General features: G+C 46.7%; 1 protein-coding gene across 7 annotated transcripts in view; it reads left to right on the plus strand.

Moving 5' to 3' along the window:
* The window catches only part of UBE3C (ubiquitin protein ligase E3C), a 117,677-nt gene extending 100,511 nt beyond the window's left edge, over positions 1 to 17,166 (plus strand). For 6 of the 7 annotated variants that reach the window (XM_033863557.2, XM_004317443.4, XM_019930242.3 and 3 more), the window contains 4 exons: positions 4,177 to 4,365; positions 4,464 to 4,530; positions 9,364 to 9,494; positions 15,667 to 17,166. In XM_033863557.2, the coding sequence (XP_033719448.1) occupies positions 4,177 to 4,365; positions 4,464 to 4,530; positions 9,364 to 9,494; positions 15,667 to 15,837 (558 nt within the window). In that variant the 3' untranslated portion in view covers positions 15,838 to 17,166. The remainder of the gene's footprint in view (positions 1 to 4,176; positions 4,366 to 4,463; positions 4,531 to 9,363; positions 9,495 to 15,666) is intronic. The other variant, XM_019930243.3, reaches the window with a different exon arrangement.
* The last annotated feature ends 2,177 nt before the right edge of the window (positions 17,167 to 19,343 follow it).

A 19,343-nucleotide genomic window follows, 5' to 3' on the forward strand; every position in this document is an offset into this window, starting at 1 on the left:
GGGCTTTATCCTGTCGTCCATGGAGAACCGTTCAGGGCCTTGGGCTTTAGGAAGGCTAAACGTACGCTCAGGAAGAGAGCCGGTGTTTCATTTAGCTGATTTGGGGGTGTTTCGGGGTAAGAGAGCCTAACAGGTGCGTTTCAGAGCTAGTAGGAAAACTAATAATAAGACACTTGCGCCTCCTGTCAGCGGAAGCTGAGGTTCTGGTTCTGTGAGTCAGGGTGGGTCCTGGGTGTTCTCTGGGTCAGGTGGTTCCAGAATTCAGAGGAACCACAGTTTGGTTAGGCAGTGAAAAAGCTTTTAACGAGAGCAGTTTGACCGTAATTTTCATTTGTAAAATTACGTTCTGTGGGTCAGTGTCTTGGACTAAGTAGATTTTATTTGAGTCGGACAAGGGGTGGGGCAGGCAGGACATTCCAGAGTTTCTTCTTTTCCAGACTGATGAACATGCTATTGTTAGACGTGTCACGTTTGTTTATCCATCTGTTGATGGACATTACAGTTGTTTCAGCTATCGTGAATAATGATGCCATGGCTGTTGCTGTATAAATATCTTTTGGGGTCCCTGTTTTCAGTTATTTTGGGTGTATACCTAAAAGTGGAATTGTTGGGTCACATGGCAGTTCTGTGTTTAACTTTTTGAGGACCCTCTGTACTGTTTTCACATGATGTCACGTTCCTGCCAGCAGTGCACAAGGGTTCCGATTTTTCCACATACTTGTCTGCACTTGTTGTTTTCCGCTTCCTTTTCTCTCTGTTTTTTAATAATAGCCCTCCTAGCGGGTGTGAAGTGCCGCTTCACTGTGGTGCTACACATAGTGCACAGCGCTGTGCTGTAGTACCGGGAGTCCCTCAGGAAAACTAAGACTTAGTGTCTTTTCATTGGCTTCCCCCCTTGACTACAGAACTGTTCTGTGGTTTATTCTCCATCGTGATGTCTTCCAAAACTGAAGCAAAAAGCGTACACAAGGGCTTCCCTGGTGGCGCGGTGGTTGAGAGTCCGCCTGCCGATGCAGGGGACACGGGTTCGTGCCCCGGTCCGGGAGGATCCCACAGGCCGCGGAGCGGCTGGGCCCGTGCGCCATGGCCGCTGAGCCTGCGCGTCCGGAGCCTGTGCTCCGCAACGGGAGAGGCCACAGCAGTGAGAGGCCCATGTACGACAAAAAAAAAAAGCTCCCTGTTTCAGAAATAGGTGACTAAATCCTGAACAGGAATAAAGGAAATAGTGCTTCCTGAGACCTCCTCCTTCTTCTGCTTGGTCGCCTAGGCATCTTTGAGAACTGGCATCGATGCTGTGAGATAAAAGGATGAGGGGCTGAGAACCAGATTTCATTTGCTTGTTTTGTTTTGACCTCTTCTTCCATCTCATAGAGCTGAAATTTCAGCACTGCAAAACTGAGATGTTTTTTAGAGATGGGATTTATTATTGTCCGAAGGAAATGTCAACATGCAGACCGTGATGCTGCTGTTGCCTCGCTCCACCTAGTGGCACAACTTAGAAGAAACGAAATAAAAGCTTTGGGGCCGTCGCCGAGGCCTTTGCTAATGGGGGTATTTCCCATTTTCCTTCTGAAATAGACGGTAATGGTGAGATGTCGCATATGTAAGCGTTCCATTAAAGCGCCACTGATAATACTGGAATCTGTTAAAAGCAAAAGTGTGAAGTCAGGATGTTCCAGTTACTCATAGAAATTCCCACTGAGTAGAGAGATTATAGATGATAATGCGTAAGAATAATTATACTAAAGAGTCTAATTGGAAAAATTAAAGTCACTGGTAAAGTACCTAATTTGGGGAGAGATCGTATGGATTTCTGTAGAAATATATGTAAAAACCTAGTTCTCATATACAGGTTTAGGTTTATAAAACATCACGATTTAAAGATATGTAATATGCAAATACTCATTATGCTGGCAGGTTATGTTAATGAACCCTCCCTTTTAAAATAACGTGTTGCTCTCCAGTTTCTTCTTTAGTGTAATCAGTGTGGCTGCTTGTTAGCCTACTCAGAAGTGAACCTGAGACTTTAGATTACTAACTTATGCACGTGTCTCCCTTGAAGAAATGCTCAGGGTTTAAGATGGAGCCATAAATAATCGTCTGTTCTGTAGACGAGCACTGAACTTGCATCATGCGAGCCTGGCTAAAGCCCTGGTTATGCTGCTTTGCTGTGTGACCTTGGGCGAGTCACAGACCCCGTGCTCGTCTTCAGAAGGGGATAAGCTGCCGTGAGGATGAAATGAGCCCCTGTGCTGAGTGACGGCTGCGGGGGGCGGGGGCAGAGCGTGCGGTGCCTGTGCACTCCCAAGGGCCGTAAGGTGTAGACGTCCAGGGCGGCAGAGAGGAGAGCTCTTGCTTTAAAGATTCCGTGTTTAAAGATTTAAATATGCCCCTCAAAACGGAACTCTGAGGACAGATTTGACATGATTTAAACATACATAGCTTTTTAGGTGTAGCCTGAGAGAGGAGCTTAAATTACCAGCGTAACCACTTTACAGTTACTAGAAATGTCAGTGCTGTCTGATTACTCAGGTAACGGGGGCTTTGGAAGCTCTTTAAACGATACCTTCACGGGTCCTTTTTCTTCCAGATCACACAGTACATCATCATTTATTATCTGCTTTTAATCCACTTAAAGGAAGCGGGGTGGTGTCTTAGCTGTGGAAACAGAACCGCAGCTCCTGTGGCTCGGGTGACGGGAGGCCTGTCGGGAGAGCGGCACAAGAGACAGCGCGGCCTCGCCCCAGAGCCCCTCCTCGGACCTGGCGGTTCCAGCCCTGAGAACGCGAATTAGTGAGCAGTGAAGCGTCGTCTGATACAGCTGCACAGCTTTGATAGCACTAGACGGTTGTGTAACCATCAGACAGAGGATGATTTAAGTAAAGCCATCACCAGCTCTTAAAACAGCCCTTTCTGTAAAGTGATAAAAACAATGGGGTAAAGTGGCCTCACCCCGAGGGAGGGGGTGTCCTTGTTGCACTTGGAATATAATAACTACCAAGAGCCTAAAGGCTGTGAAGGAAATCACGGCGGGGGGAGGGTATCGGTCATTTTCCCATGGTCCATAATCTAAGCATTCCTCTGCCTTTACCCCCCAAGTTTGCCCTCTACTTACTGGGCGTATTGAGCCTGTTTTGAATGTTACCCATTTCCACTGGCAGCAGTCCCTTACTGAATAGCTCCTCCACTCTGGAACGTCTTTGTTCGCTATTTGGGATGTATTTATATTTCTTTATCCTTGGCATCCACACGCGTTGAGAATGCATTTCTTCTGTCTAAGCACTAGTAAACGAGGATTCCGAAGTCTACTCTGGTAAATTAGGCTTACGTATTTGTAGCTGTCTGTGGAGTTTTGTCTAGTCAGCTTTGCTTTTGTGAGTTTACATAGTCACAGTTCCAGGATGGACAAAGCAAGTGTCACTGTGTCACAGAGTTCAGGGCCGGGTGACTTCTCTGTGGCACACAGTGTAAGTGAGGTGCGGGACACCCGAGTCCGGGCTCCCCATCTCCGCTGCGGCTCATTCCCCCCAACGCTCCAGGGATGCTTCCCAGGGGTTCCTGACCCTGCGATTTTCTGAGTGTCGTTACACAGTGATAAAGAAGTTCTTTCTAATGCTTGCAGATACATGAGAAATGGAGTTATTTCTAGTGATTACCACTACCCTTTATATCATATTCAAAGTACTTTATGGTAGTAATATGGAAACAGAGAAATATATGCTACCTATATGTGCAAGTAAGAATGCTCATTTTACTACAACCTTAATTCCTTAAGCTGCGTTTTCTCCAAAATGAATCCCTTCTGACTCGTGCTGATCATTCGGTTCATATATTTGCACTTTGTGATTTCTTTTTTGTTTAATTAATCTTTTTTGTTGCCCTGTGTGATTTCTCATTATTATTTTTCTAATGGAATTGCCATGATTACATTGTAGCATCGTTCCTTGGTACTTCGGAGAAAGCTGGGGTGGTTAATGATCTTAAAGACAGAATAAGATGCCAAGCTTTGGAGGGTCCCATCAGAGGACTCTTCCATCTGTGAGGCCACATGTGCTGGTTTTCACTAAGATTATCGTGTACAGAGCAACACAGTCAAGTTCCCTTGAAACAGTCGTCCTTACTCTTGTTTTACCCTACACTTTGAGAAGGTTTTGACTCTTATTTTCATATTCACAGGTGGTTGAACTAAAATTCGGTGGAAAAGACATCCCGGTGAGCAGCGCCAACCGGATTGCGTACATCCACCTGGTGGCCGACTACCGGCTGAACAGGCAGATCCGCCAGCACTGCCTGGCGTTCCGGCAGGGCCTGGCCAACGTGGTGAGCCTGGAGTGGCTGCGGATGTTCGACCAGCAGGAGATCCAGGTCCACCTCTTGCACCTGGGGACACGGGTGTTTCCTGATGTGAAAGGCCTTCTTAAAATCTGCCTCCTGTTTTATAACCTGAACTTTGTTTTTTTCAGGTATTAATTTCTGGTGCACAAGTTCCCATAAGTCTGGAGGACTTAAAATCCTTTACAAACTATTCAGGTATGTTATCACTACTAGTTATCCATCCCTGAAGATGTTACAGATGGTCATATTTCCAAAGTAATTTCTAACATGCTTTTTTCCATGGGTAATTCATTCATGATTTAAAACCCAGGCTGTATGGGGTTACAGTGAACTCCTCTTCCTGTCTCATTTCTCACCATCCCATTCCTCCCCTGCCCGTCCCCACCAGGAGTAACCACTGTTCTTGGTGTCTTTACATATTTACATATAAATACAAATTTCATTCTTGGTGTCTTTACATATTTACATATAAATACAAATTTCATTCTTACTTTCCTTGTTTGTATACACTATTCTGCTTTTTTCTCTTCACCACTTACCTTATTAAGCCTCTTCTTATGGCCACTGGGTTGCTTCCAGTCTGCTTTGAAAAATAGTGCTAGACCAAAAAATAGAAAAACCTAAAAACTGAACCTCATCAAAATATTTACTTTTGATTAAATTAAACTTAAAAGTTTTTACTCTTCAAGAAAATGAAAAACCAAAAAGAAGACGTATAAATGGCCAGTAAGCACGCAGAAAGATGCTCAACAACATTAGTCATTAACGAAATAACAGAAGCATAACTAGGTTGTTCCGAGTTGGACTGGTGTACTCTTTGGGCGTTTGTGAGGTTTTTTTGTTTTTCTTTTTTCTTTTGGCTGTGCCGCGTGTCATGCGGGATCTTAGTTCCCCAACCAGGGATCAAACCCGTGCCCCGTGCAGTGGGAATGTGGAGTCTTAAGCACTGGACCACCAGGGAAGTCCCATAAACTTTATTTTATATACTTGGGAGCAGTGGAAAGGAAAAAAAAAAAAATCATCCTTAAAACAACCACTATTATTTCGGTTTGTTTTCCTTAACCATAGTCTGTTATTCTGGTATTTTCAGGGTTTTTGGTAAACATCAGCAGACTGGTTTTAAAATTTATATGGAAATGTGAAGGACCTAAAGCAGCCGAAACATAGAAACAAAGTTGAAGGATCATCACCCTGATTCGAAGCGTACTGTGAACCACAGTAGCTAAGACGTTGTGGGACTGGCACGGGGATAGACATATCGGTCAGTGGAACATGATTGGGAGCTCAGAAACAAATCCTTAGATTCACAGCTAATGATTTTTGACAGTTCAGTGGTACGTGGAAAAGAATGAATTTAGACCTTGACCTCACACCATACGCAGAAATGAATTCAACAGGATCAGGGACCTGTAGGTAGAAGCCGAAACTGTAAAACTTCTGAAAGAACTTATAGGAGAAAACCTTCATGACTTCTGGACTAGGCAGAGTGTTTAGCTGTACAGCAAAAGCATGATCCAGAAAAAAGAAATTGATAGAAATTTGGACTTTCTCAAAATTAAAGATGTTGCGCTTCAAAAGATACCATTAAAAACGTGAAAAAACAAGCCAGAGATTAAGAGAAAATATTTCCAAGTAATATATCTAATAATGGCTTCTGTCCACAGTATATAAAGAAGTTTTGCAACTCAATAATATAAACAACTGAATTTTAGAACTTGGGCAGAAAATAAAGTGTTTCACTTAAGAAGATATATAAGAATGTCTGGTAAGCAAATAAGCACATGAACAGTTGTTTTAACACCATTAATTGTTAGGGAAATGCAAATTAAATTCTGATGAGATACCACTACATACCCACTAGAATGACTGTTCTCAAAGAAGACAATGCTAAGTGTTAGTATGTGAAGAAATTTGAACCCTCTTGCCTGGTGGCAGTGTTAAAATGGTAGAACCTCTTTGGAAAAGTTTACAGTTATATAAAAAGTTAATTGTGGAACAACTGGATTTTTGCAAAAGAATGAGGCTGTACCCCCCCCTCACACCATATGCAAAAATTAACTCAAAATGGATCAAGAACTTTAATGTAATACCTAAACCCATAAACTCTTAGGAGAACCGGGATGAATCTTCACGGCCTTGGATTTGACAGCGGGTTCTCAGATACGACACCAAAAGCAGGAGCACAGAGAAAAGTAAATAAATTGGACCTGATCAAAATTACAGGCTTTGTGCATCCAAGAACATTATTAAGAAAGTGAAAAGACAGGCTTCAGAATGGGAGAAGATATTTGCAAAGCATATGTCTGATGAAGGTCTGGTATCCAGAATGCGTTAAGAACCCTTACAGCTCAACAAGAAGACAAGCTGGTTCAACGACAGGCAGAGTGCTTGAACAGACATTTCGCCAAAGAAGATATTACACACGGCCAGTACGCTCAGAAAGGGGCTCAGCGTCACTAACCACTACGGAGATGGAAACCAGCCCAGAGGGCGATGTCTTCACATCTCTTATTACACACACACACACACACACACACACACACACACACACACACACACACAGAAAATAACAAGTGTTGGCAGGGATGTGGAGAAATTGGAACCCTCATTCACTGCTTGTGGGAATGTAAAGTAGCCAACATGGAAAGTGGTTTGGTGGTTCCCCAAAAAGCTCAACATAGAATTACTATATAATCCAGCAATTCAGGACTTCCCTGGTGATCCCGTGGTTAAGACTCCGCCTTCCGGGCTTCCCTGGTGGCGCAGTGGTTGAGAGTCCACCTGCCGATGCAGGGGACACGGGTTCGTGCCCCGGTCCGGGAAGATCCCACATGCCGTGGAGCGGCTGTGCCCGTGAGCCATGGCCGCTGAGCCTGCGCGTCCGGAGCCTGTGCTCTGCAACGGGAGAGGCCACGGCAGTGAGAGGCCCGCGTACTGGAAAAAAAAAAAAAACAAAGAATCCGCCTTCCGATGCAGCAGACGTGGGTTCAATCCGTGGTCGGGGAACTAAGATCCCACATGCCTCACACCACAGCTAGGGAGTCTGCGTGGCGCAGCTACTAAGCCCGCACACTCTAGAGCCCGTGCACCACACTAAAAGATCCCACGTGTCGCAGTGACGATCCCACGTGCCGCAACTAAAACCTGACGCAGCCAAACAAATAAATATTTAAAAAAATAATAATCCAGCAATTCTACGCCTAGGTCTATATCCAGAGGGATTGGAGGCAAGGACTGAAACACCTGTGTTCATGCAACATTGTTCACAGGAGCCAAAAGGTGGAAACAACCCCAGTGCCCACCTACAGGTGATGGATAAACGAATGTGTTGTAGACATACAATGGGAACATTATGAAGTCTTCAAAAGGAATGACGTTCAAATGCACACTACAACGTGGATGAATCTTGGAAACATTATGCTAAGTGAAATAAGCCAGACACAAAAGGACAGATACTGTATGATTCAACTTCTGTGAAATACCTGGAAGTGGCAAATTCCTAGTCACTGAAAGTAGATGAGAGGTTACCAGGGGCTGGGGAGGGGGCACAGGAAGTTACTGCTTAGTGGTTATAGGAGTGTCTGCTTGGGGTGATGAAGACGTTTGGGTTGGAAACAGCAGCGATGGTTGCACAACAATGTGAATGTAATTAACACCCTTGGATTAAACACCTGAAAATGGTTTAAATGGTGAATTTTATGTTACATGTTTTACGACAATTTTAAAAAGAAACCTATCCAGACTCCTCTGTTCTGTGGAGTGCTGTTTCCCAACCTTTCCTCCAAGGTAAATTTTGAAAAGGTTTTGGAAGTGGATCGTAGTGAAAGTTGCACGGTATCGTGAGCGTAATTTCGTTCAGTGAAACATCTTTAAGAGCACGCTGAGAGACAGACCAGATCGTGGTTGTCTATGGGGTGGACATGGGGGTCTTTTGAGGAATGGATGTGTTTTAAAACTGGATTGTGGTGATGGTTTCAGAACTATAAATTTACTAAAGTAGATTACGTATATCCATGTGTGTATATTTATATGCATATAAATGTGTGCCTGTGTCTCCCCTTTCTGTAATTAATTTGTATTGCTCTAAATTTGAACTCTAATGTTTCTGTAAAGGCAGGTAATACCTAAGGTCACACTGTCCTCACGGTCAGGTCGTCTGTTGAAAAGAATGAAATCAGTCCAAGCTTTCCTTGCCAAGGAAGTGGTCTTGGCTTCTTGGCGTTATCCTGTCTGCACTGAAAGCGTATGCCTTTAATGATCCTAGCTATTCCTGTTCTAGTAAATAGCTTTAAAATATTACCATGTTCATTTCGGTGCCAATTAGTGCACTTAAGATATTTTATTGATGGTATTTCTGTAGTATATTAACAATGAGGGAACAACATAGAGCAATTACTTCCGTTTTAGGAAGCACTTAACTAGATGAAAAGCTGTAGGTAGCAGATATCCCACTTCAGAACAGTGGTCTAATTGAGTGCTGGGGTGGGTTGGTAACCATGGTCTCTACCTTGTTGTCGGAAGGATGGGTGATAAAACAAATTTAGATACTAAGATGTGTTGGCAAAGTAACTAGCTCTATTAAAAATAAAAATCCCAGTGTTTCTGCTATTTCTAGATGTGTGACCATCATGTAAATCCTTTGTTATTTAGGGTTTGCTACTCAACAGAGGCTGATTTTTGACCCCTAGCAGAGTTCTTAAAACTCAGACCCCTTTGCAGCATCTTTTGCTGCTAGGGTTCGTCTTGTAGCTGCAGGGTGTTTGTTCCTCATTCTGGCCTTTGGTACTCTACCTTCTGAAGCTTCTCTCCCTGCTGTGTACTTGCCCATCATCTACCAGGACAGAATAAAGGTGTTTCTCTAGAGTTGGCTTTCAGCCGTGAGCTGAAAGAAGAAAAGACTGTTCATCACTGGACAGGCACGGCGAAAAGGAATCACTCTTAAAAGTTTGTTCCTCTGGTGCCTTTAGGAGAATCTTGCTTCTGCAGTTGCCTCCTTTTTAATACAGACGTCTGTTCCTTTTGTCATAGGCGGCTATTCTGCTGATCACCCCGTGATCAGAGTCTTCTGGAGAGTCGTGGAAGGCTTCACGGATGAGGAAAAGCGCAAACTGCTCAAGTTCGTGACCAGCTGTTCCCGCCCCCCTCTCCTGGGGTTTAAGGTGCGCAAGCTCGCCGGGCCTTTGAACACCAGCTTGTAACTAGGAAAGCCAGCGGGGTAGCAGGTGGGGCTGAACGAAGTAGTGCGCACACATTGTTTTCAGAGAACAGCGTTGACAGTGTGTCACAACACCCGGTTTATTATTTCGGTACTATGTTTTTAGCCTCATCAACTGAGTATTTCAGCTCCATCACTGAAGGATTGGTTATTATCTGTGTATCCTGGTGCTGGCTTTATTTGGGGTTTTTCCCCTGCGTTCACAGCGTCGACCTATTGCTGTGAGGGTTGTCAGTGTGTTGGGGGTTAAAAGCGAAGAGCTGCTGCAGCCGGGCGGGCGCACGGTGACGTGACTGATTAGTACCACGCGTCTGTGCAGCTCAGGCTGGTTTCACTTCCGAACTGAAGAACACGGGCTACGAATGTTGACGGCGGGTGTTTGGGAAGAATGATGCATGAGCAGTAGTATATTTTTTCCTCCTTGCTCACTGTTACTTATTTCATGTTACCTGGCCTTACTGTGTCGTTTCTGGTAATTCATGTTGATCTCCTATAAACTGGCTTAATATTTTTAGCAATTAAAATTGGTCATGGGGGGCTTCCCTGGTGGCGTAGTGGTTAAGAATCCGCCTGCCAGTGCAGGGGATATGGGTTTGAGCCCTGGTCCGGGAAGATCCCACATGCCGCGGAGCAACTAAGCCCGTGCGCCACAACTACTGAGCCTGCGCTCTAGAGCCCGCGAGCCACAGCTACTGAGCCTGTGTGCCTGGAGCCCGTGCTCAGCAACAAGAGAAGCCACCACAGTGAGAAGCCCACGCACCGCAGTGAAGAGTAGCCCCTGCTCGCCACAACTAAAGAAAGGCCACGCGCAGCAACAAAGACCCAACGCAGCCAAAAATAATAAATTTATAAAAAAGATAAAATAGGGCTTCCCTGGTGGTGCAGTGGTTTTAGAATCCATCTGCCAATGCAGGGGACACAGGTTCGAGCCCTGGTCCAGGAAGATCCCACATGCCGCATAGCAGCCAAGCCCGTGAGCCTAGAGCCCGTGCGCTGCAACGTGAGAAGCCACCGCAGTGAGAAGCCCGCGCACCGCCACGAAGAGTAGCCCCTGCTTGCCGCAACTAGAGAAAGCCCGTGCGCAGCAATGAAGACCCAACGCCGCCAAAAAAAGAAAAAAAGCTTGATCCCTGGTTGGGGAGCTAAGATCCCACATGCCTCGCGGCCAAAAAACCAAAGTGTAAAACAAGCAATGTTGTAACAAATTCAATAAAGACTTTAAAAAATGGTCCGCATCAAAAAAACCTTTAAAAAAAAAGATAAAATAAAATTGGTCATGGGACAATTTATGTTTTTCTTATTCATAGTAAAAGAAATAAAGCTATATTTAATAGTTTAAAGAGGCACACAGTGGTATATATAACATAAAATAATAGCAAGTTAGGTAGCATTGTACATTGCGTCTGCTTGTGAGACCTAATGGATTGGCATTCCCTTTCCAGTAACCTTGCATTGGACACTGAGTTATGTATTGCTTGTTCTTTTCTTCAACTTTTACTTTGAAATTATTTAAAATGTATAGAAAAGTTGGAAGAATTGAACAAAGAACTTATTAACCCACTTTGACCCATCGTTAACATTTTGCCACATTTGTTTTATCATTCTCTCTATGATATACATATATTTCTTTCTGAATCATTTTGGAGTAAAAGTTGAAGACATCATGTTTCTTACACATTTTTCCTACCACCTCAATGCTCTCTTACACAGACACAGTTAAGTGATCAAAAGTAAGGAGTGCACAGTGATGTACTGAGCTTCTCTGAGCCTCTGCTTCAGAGTGTGGTCCTGAGACCAGCAGCTTCAGCACCACCTGAGACCTTGTTGGAGTTAAAACATTCTCCGGCCTCGCCCAGACCCCCTGAGTCCACTCAAGGAGGGGGCTCAGCCCTCCTGTTTCTACCTGCCCCTCGGTGTCCAGAGCACCTGCAGCGGCCCAGCCGTCCCGCAGTCCTCCGTGGACTTCGACTTCCCTGGTCTGCAGTCCAGTCCGAGGCTGCACACTGTTTACTAGCCGGTTTCCTCCAGTTGTGGCTCGCGGGCTTCAGTAGTTGCGGCTCACGGGCTGTGGAGCGCAGGCTCAGTAGTTGTGGCTCATGGGCTTAGTTGCTCTGCGGCATGTGGGATCTTCCCAGACCAGGGCTCGAACCCGTGTCCCCTGCATTGGCAGATGGATTCTTAACCACTGCGCCACCAGGGAAGCCCCCACAGGGATTGTGTAAATGAAGTTTTTGTTTGCCAGTAGAGAACCACGTGAAGGCTGATGATAAGAAGCATGTAAATCTCTGGAGTCAGCAATTCGTGGCTGTGCTCTCGCTGCTCGGTTTTGCCCACGTCATAAACTATGTGCTAAATTCAACATGTAGATGAAACAAGATCCAGCTGAAATGCAGTTTTGGCCGTTTGGGCACCTGTTGTGGGCTGATGTGCCACGTGCTCGGGGTCCCAGTCAGGGCAGGAGCTGCACTCCTGTTTTGTTCTTTCTTTTCCTCTACAGTGGTTAGTAGGTAATTATTTTTTATGCTATTCTTTTTTTTCCTTGTAACAAAATTAATGTTTTCATTATAGAAAATTGGAAGTCGTGGTTTATAAAGAAGAAAAAAAATACCTATAATTACTCCCATTCTAACCATTATCGTGTTTGTATGTGAATGTGTGTTTGTATCTATCTATCTATCTCTCTCTATATATATACATATGGGCATGTGTTTACGCGGATAGATATGATTTTAAAATATAACTTAAGCTGCATCATGTTCAGTTTTACAGGCTGCTTTTTTCACTCAACATTACATCAGGATCATCCACATATTAAATAGTCTTTGAAATATTTTTAATAAACTTCATAATGTCCCATCATGTGAGTCTACAATTTACGTACTTTTTTTTTTATTAGTTGTTTACAACTGTTCCTTCCTAATAGTGCCGTCAGCATCCTTGTACCTAAATCGTCTGCATCTCTGATTACTAGGATCCGCTCCTAGAAGTAGAGGCCGTGGTGAAGGATGTGAATGTGTGTGAGTTCCTGCTGCTTCCTGCCAGGCTGTCCCCACAGAGTTACCAGGTTACACCCACAAGAGGAGGATTTGGAGCCAGTGTCCGCAGAGACCACTGAATAGACTCGCCTCTGCAGTGGCATTTGAAGCGTTTGCGCTCCTGTCACAGCTCTAAGGAGGGAGCGTGCTAGTGTAACGGGCGCCGACCAGGCCCACCGTCCTGGTTCTCACTCCTCCCCAGGCACCAGCTGGGCTGCCGTTTTGCTCTTCTGTCACCGTTTTCTGCGTACATTTGGCAGAGAAGTTTAACTAGCCAGGCTTCTGAAACCCTGCAGCAGTGGAAAGGCGAGAGCACACAGGCCCAAGAGCTAGCAGACTGAGGCTGTCTGGGTAAAGACAGTCCCCACTGCATTGTGCTCCTGCTGGAAGGGAATGTATACATCACATCTTGTATCTAATGATGTTCATGTATCACAGAGAGAGTCACTGGTTATCTGTAGCCATCAAAGGACCTGGCGTGTTCAGTCTGGAACAGTGTCTAGGAGTTCAGCCTGCAGATACTTTTGCCCAATGTAAAATGACTTATTGCATCATTGTTTGGAAAAAGTGGAAACTTTTCCACTGGGCCCCGTGCAGCTACAGAGAAGCTGGGGAGACCAGCTTGCTGTGGGAAGGCCACAGAGACGCATTATCAGATGGAAAACCGTCGAGGTGCAGACGGCGTCTCTAATGCGCTAGCGCCTTATGCTTGTTAGGTGGAGGAGGGAGAAAACACTCTTGTCTCTGTGGAAGGTCCTCAAGACACCCACAGCATTGCTGCTCATGGGGTGGGAACTGGGCAGCTGGGGGCCTTTTTACACTATAGCTGGAAAAAATAGCCAGAACGTCATTATTATGTCTAAAAAATGACAGCGGATGCCCGACGCCATCCGTGCTGGTGCTGCGGACAAGCCGCAGTCCAGACGCTGCGTCTGCCTGGGCGTCTCTCTAGCCTTTTCTGGCCTGCAGGCCCCGCCCTCCTCAACTCTGCCTGTGGTCCAGTCAGTGGGGGAGCTGGGTTGCTTCTTTGCGTGTCTTGTAAACTGGTCGCTAGAGGTTTCACCGGATTCTAGATGTGAGTGTTCCCTTTGGCAGTAAGGCTGCACAGACGCTGTCGTGATGCTCACGTCCTCTGGCTCCAGCATCAGACCCCGTGGTCGTGCGTCGTCTCTGCAGCGCGGCTCCGTCTGTTTCCAGCGTCCTGGCTTTCTGCATCTGGGCGTCTGAGGGGCTGAGCGGTCACAGAGCTGCGGTCGCCGCCTAGATCCATTCTTTGCTGTGCTTGCAAGCAGCCATCTTCCAGTTGTATCGTTTCTTCCTTTCTTAGCTGATTTCTCTATTACGAAAAACTTTATATTTTCTCATCAGCTCTTTGGTTACCCTGAGGACTGTTTGTACAGCCAGGATACAACAATCAAGGAACTCTTGATTATTCCTCATTTACAAGTTATCAGAACATTGAGGGGGATAACTGGCATCTTCTGAAGTACATTTTGGTTCCTTTCTTATCATTATGAACTTTTCACATTTGATGTGTTTCAGTCCATTGCAGTCGCTCTTTGATAGTGCCCCATCCGTGGGCGGGCGAGGGCCTCCAGGTGGGCTCCAGGATCCCAGGTAGCTTTGCGTCGCTTTCTTGCTTTCTGGTATGAGAAGATAGTAACACTTGTCACGTACATTTCCTGGCCCACGTCTGGAATCGGATGCTTTCCCAAGAAGCCCTGTTTCCTTTCTTCAAGAATAGGTTGGTAGAGACCAAAACCCAGGCACTTGATCTGTTCATTGTCACAGGTGGTCATTGTGTCCAGGCCTTTTCAGTGGACAGAGCTAGGAAATGGGCGTTCTTTTGTCCCCAAGAGAAAAATTCATCACAAGTTCAAACTGCTATTTCAAATTGAAATTTAGGCGTATAAGGTTTCTACCCCTTTGATTTTTATATTGGGGTCTCTCTGCCTATGAAAACCGTGGCTCCTGTTAGTTCATTTGCTTCCTCTGATAAGTTCTAGGGCCCTGCTCTAAGTTATAGTTGTCTCTAATACTTACATAACAGTGGGGCTTCCCAGTGGCACAGTAGTTAAGAATCTGCCTGCCAGTGCAGGGGACACGGGTTTGAGCCCTGGTCCGGGAAGATCCCACATGCCACGGAGCAGCTAAGCCCGTGCGCCACAACTACTGAGCCTGCGCTCTAGAGCCCGCAAGCCACAGCTACTGGAGCCGCATGCCACAACTGCTGAAGCCCACATGCCACGACTACTGAAGCCCACGCACCTAGAGCCCGTGCTCCACAAGAGAAGCCACCACAATGAGAAGCCCGCGCACCGCAACGAAGAGTAGCCCCCGCTCACCACAACTAGAGAAAGCCCACGCACAGCAACAAAGACCCAACACAGCCCCAAAAATTAATTAATTAATTAAAAATTAATAGCCATAAAAAATCCTTATATAACAGTTATACATCATACTACAGTGGTTTTAGAACAATACCAATAATTTGCTGTGACAAAACCGTTGTAAGATTTCTTTGCAATTCTAAAACACTGGAAATATTCCTCTCTGTGTGATTAAGCCACCAATAAATAGGTTTATTTGTTTCATTTTGCTTTCGATATTTAGAGATTGCCTTTTTCTCTCCTGGATTGAAATTGTTTTACGTTCACTGTTGCTGCATCCACGTGGCCCCTGAGCCTGATCCACACGGTGTGGTTCATTTGGAGAAAACGGGCTTCTGCCCTTCCTGTGGTTTGGTATAAGCAGAGGTTTATATCTTCAGCTCTTCACCCTTGTACCTTTCTGAATTTTAAACACATTTTTAAAAGACTAAAAAAATAAAAGCTTTAGAGACCCTGCTCACTGACAAGGCTATGTCTCCCACGAATTAATGCTATTCTTTATCCCTTTTTATGCGTGGAGCCCAGGGTACAGGATTTGGTAGAAAGTTAGAGCTGAGTCTTGAGCGCAGTGCAAGAGCGAGTGTCCTTTTGGGGAAAGGTGGCTAGGGGCGGCAGCTTTTGTGTACGAGTCTGGAAAGCTCATTTCAGGCCGTGCTTGTTAACCTTCTCCTGCACACCCGCTGTCTTCCAGGAGCTGTACCCCGCGTTCTGCATTCACAACGGGGGCTCCGACCTGGAGCGGCTGCCCACGGCCAGCACCTGCATGAACCTGCTGAAGCTCCCCGAGTTCCAGGACGAGGCACTGCTGCGGAGCAAGCTGCTCTACGCCATCGAGTGCGCCGCGGGCTTCGAGCTGAGCTGAGCTGAACCGGCGCGGCCGCGGCCCACCCTTGACGGCGAAGGCCAGGGCCTCTGCGCGGCACCTCCGGCCAGCAGGGCGCCCAGGCCGGACCCCAGGCTCTCCTGGGTCCCTCCCCCGCCACCCCTCTTCCTGCATTTTTAAATGATTTATTAAGTTGTGCTCTCGTATTTAGATGGGCGTTGCTTTTCAAATAACTTAAAATAACAAATGTTATGTGCCACGTGGCTAACTTAGTAATTTTGCCAAGAAGAGCACAGTTTTAAGACTGGTGGCAACTCAGTGAAATTAACCAAAGATGAAGCTTTGGCTTTGCTGGTGGAACCGAGCGCGGCCTGGGCTCCTGGCAGAGGCGCTGCTTGTGGCTCGGCCCAGCTCCGGGTCTGCAGAGAGACAGGCCTGAGGGCGGAGAGGCTCGCTCTGGGGGCCACTGCTTCTTGTGTGGTTGAATTGTTTACAGGCCTAATTGGTAAAAGTAAAGGCTTCCCCCCGCCCCCCAGCTGCCTTTTCCCAGAGTGGTTAGGTTTGGAAAGTAGATAACAATGGTAATATTTTATTTGTGTTTTTTAAGCCATTTCCCCAAAACGGGACTAGCATGCTTGTTTCCGGCCTGCCGCTGACCTCCATCTTGATGGTTCGGACGTTACTGTGTGGGGGGGTGTGTGAGGCGGGAACTTCCTTCTGTTTCCATTTCTGTCTCCACCTTGTGCCTGGAGAGCTTTCAGGGGAGGGGGTCCCGGTCCAGTCCCTGCGGCGTGTGTGACCCACGAGGGCTCGGGGAGAGGAGACCCTGCAGCGCCGTCTCAAGTCACTTGAACCAAAGTGGTCCTGCGCCTTTGCACTGCGGCCCGGGCTCCGCGGGCCGGTCCTCCTGGATGTGCGGGGATGCCGCGCTCCCGCACCCTCTGCCCCCCCATCGGTGCTGCTGTGTAGGAGGGGCGGGCGGCCCAGGCGCCTGGGGCCTGGGTGATTCTCTCGGGATTCGGCACTTTATCAGGACCTGGGTGGTTTCAGTCTCCACAAGTCTCCAAAAGCGGAGAGCGTTTCAGAGCATCACCTGTGGACACAGATGCTGGGGCCGCGGAGGACTCTGGACCGTGCGCGACTTCTCTCCCACGGCTGGTGTTTCGCTGCCACTGGAGCTCTGAGCTGTCGTGTTGAACTGGCCAGAATTAGCAATATACTTCTAAATGTGGGAGAACTGAATGACACTTTCAAGACCGTGACCGTTATCGAAACAAAATGTATAATTTCTTAATTTGAAGAATAAATTAAGTGTTTAAATGCTGTTTGTAGTCTTGATATACAGAAATAAAATAATTAGGGTTTGTCCTTGGTTTTATTTTTATTTTAGGTCGTTTTGTGTTGGATGTTCTGTAGCTTCTTTACTTATTAGTTGATGTGTATATTTTATCATCAGTATTTTGGAGACGGAATATCTGGGACTGAAGAGAGTTGGGCAGTTACTCTTATTCGGGTTTCTTTCCTCAGCTATTCTGAGCATATTTATTTGTATGTTCCAGTGGCTAAATATTTGCTAAATATACTTATTTAGCTTATTTGCTAAATAAGTCCATGTTGGAGTCGTACCCCAAATCATTGTAATTAGTTCTATTCTGCCCTAGTGAAACCACAACTTCTGAACATTAGTTTTATCAGGCTTGTTTAAATGTCATCAGTTCATACAGGGTACAGCCACCTATGCTTCAGAGGAGGTATACTAGGCAGTAACGCTTGCTGTCTGAAATGCGCTGAGCGAGGCTTCGAGAAGGTTGCCCTGTAACAGCCCTTCCCGCACGTGCTCTGGTGAGAGCCAGGTCCTCCAGGAGTGACCCTCACCTTGCCAGTTCTCATTACTGAGGAAATTATACTTCAGGAAGGTTCTCCTTTCTCCGTCGTCTCGTTTGCCGTTCCTGGTTCTGTTCTGCTCTGCTTGGCGCCGGTAGTTTTGTGCTCACACCATGGGAGAGGCTGCAGACATTTCTCACAGGCTGTGTCTGCGAATAGACTTCTTCTGCCTGGTGTCCCAGGAAAGCTGATGAGGGCAGTGGTATCGCACCGCGGTGCTCACGCCGCCCTGGTGCCACTCTGATACTGGCGATGTGTTGGTTCCGTGGCTCTTGGGGGCGGGGGCAGGTGTGCATCTGCGTGGCTCGGCCCTGGGTACCGCGGGGGCCCAGTGAGGTGGCCCCGGGCGGACCAGGCCTGCGGTCTTGTTAGTCAGAGGCAGACAGTCGTGCTGATCACAGTGTGACCCGCACAGACCTGTGATGCTCGTGGGCTTGGAGCCCAGGCCGGGCTCTGCCAGGGGCAAGCTTCCTGAAGAGCGGAGTGCAGAGGTGGAAGTAATTTAATATTTAAGAAAGAAAGTAATTTGATATTTAAGAAAGGTGAACAGCTAGAGGTGCATATTAATGCAAATAAAATAGAAATTTTATTTGAGCTAGCCTGAATGAGCTATAGCCACACTAATATTTAGCTGAATTCCTACAGTCGCCTCTTGCAAACTCGTCTGCTCCCGGTCTGAAAGTGTTACGTATAATAGCTTAGTAATCTGTGCCCCAAGTAACAGCCACGTCTGCGCCACACAGGTCAGCAGATCTCTCCTGGGATTTGTTTTAGGGGCATCACCCCCACTCCCCAAACAAAGGGTGTCACTGAGCCCGCCCTTGGCTTCCAAAGGCGTCTTCGTGACACCACAGTGGTGGCCGGAGTGGACGACCGGAGGCCGGGTGACCAGCAGGTCCAGGTGGGAAGTTGGGCGAGAGCTGAGAGGATGGAGGCAAGGTCCAGCGGGGGCTCCTGTGGCCTCAGAGCATCCCGGACCACCCAGAGGTCTCTGCTTCCAGGAAACTGTGAGTTCTTAGCCTGAGTACTTCGTGCCTCAGCTTACACATCTGTGAAATGGGGATAATCTAGATGCAGGTCTCCCCCATTAAGAAGGACTCACTTCAGTACCTGGTTTTGCTAGCCAAAAGAAATTTGGAGAGGATTGGCACTTTTACCAAAAAAAAAAAAAAAAGGTGAAAAGGGAAAATCTCATTCAGCTCAGCGTGCTTTGCAGCGAGCGCTACAGAGGCAGCGCCCACCCCAGCAGTGAGAGCGGCCCGCCAAGCTCCTTCCCGGAAGCACACTCAGCATCTCAGCGTCAAGCTGCTACAGCTGTGAACCGTATCGGTGAGCACCTGTGCTTCCTCTCGATTGACTTTGTGCGTCCACGAGCAGGACGGGTCCTCAGGTAACTGCTTCTTGGCCGCATGCCTTTTCGGCTCAGGAAGGGTTTCCTCGGATGCTCTGTTTTCGGAGAGTGGTGGAACCCGTACTTTGGCTTCACAGGGATGTTATACCCGTTCGATGAGAGTTGTGAACAAGCTTTTGATGTCAACATATTATAAACCCACTAGAACCTTATTTTAACTTAGGTGGTTTGATGTCACAGGTTGCAAATGTCACATTTTGACATTCGTGCCTTAATAATAACATCGTCGGGACTTCCCCGGCGGTCCAGG

The sequence above is a fragment of the Tursiops truncatus genome, chromosome 9 (genome assembly GCF_011762595.2).
Source record: "Tursiops truncatus isolate mTurTru1 chromosome 9, mTurTru1.mat.Y, whole genome shotgun sequence".
Taxonomy (NCBI): domain Eukaryota; kingdom Metazoa; phylum Chordata; class Mammalia; order Artiodactyla; family Delphinidae; genus Tursiops; species Tursiops truncatus.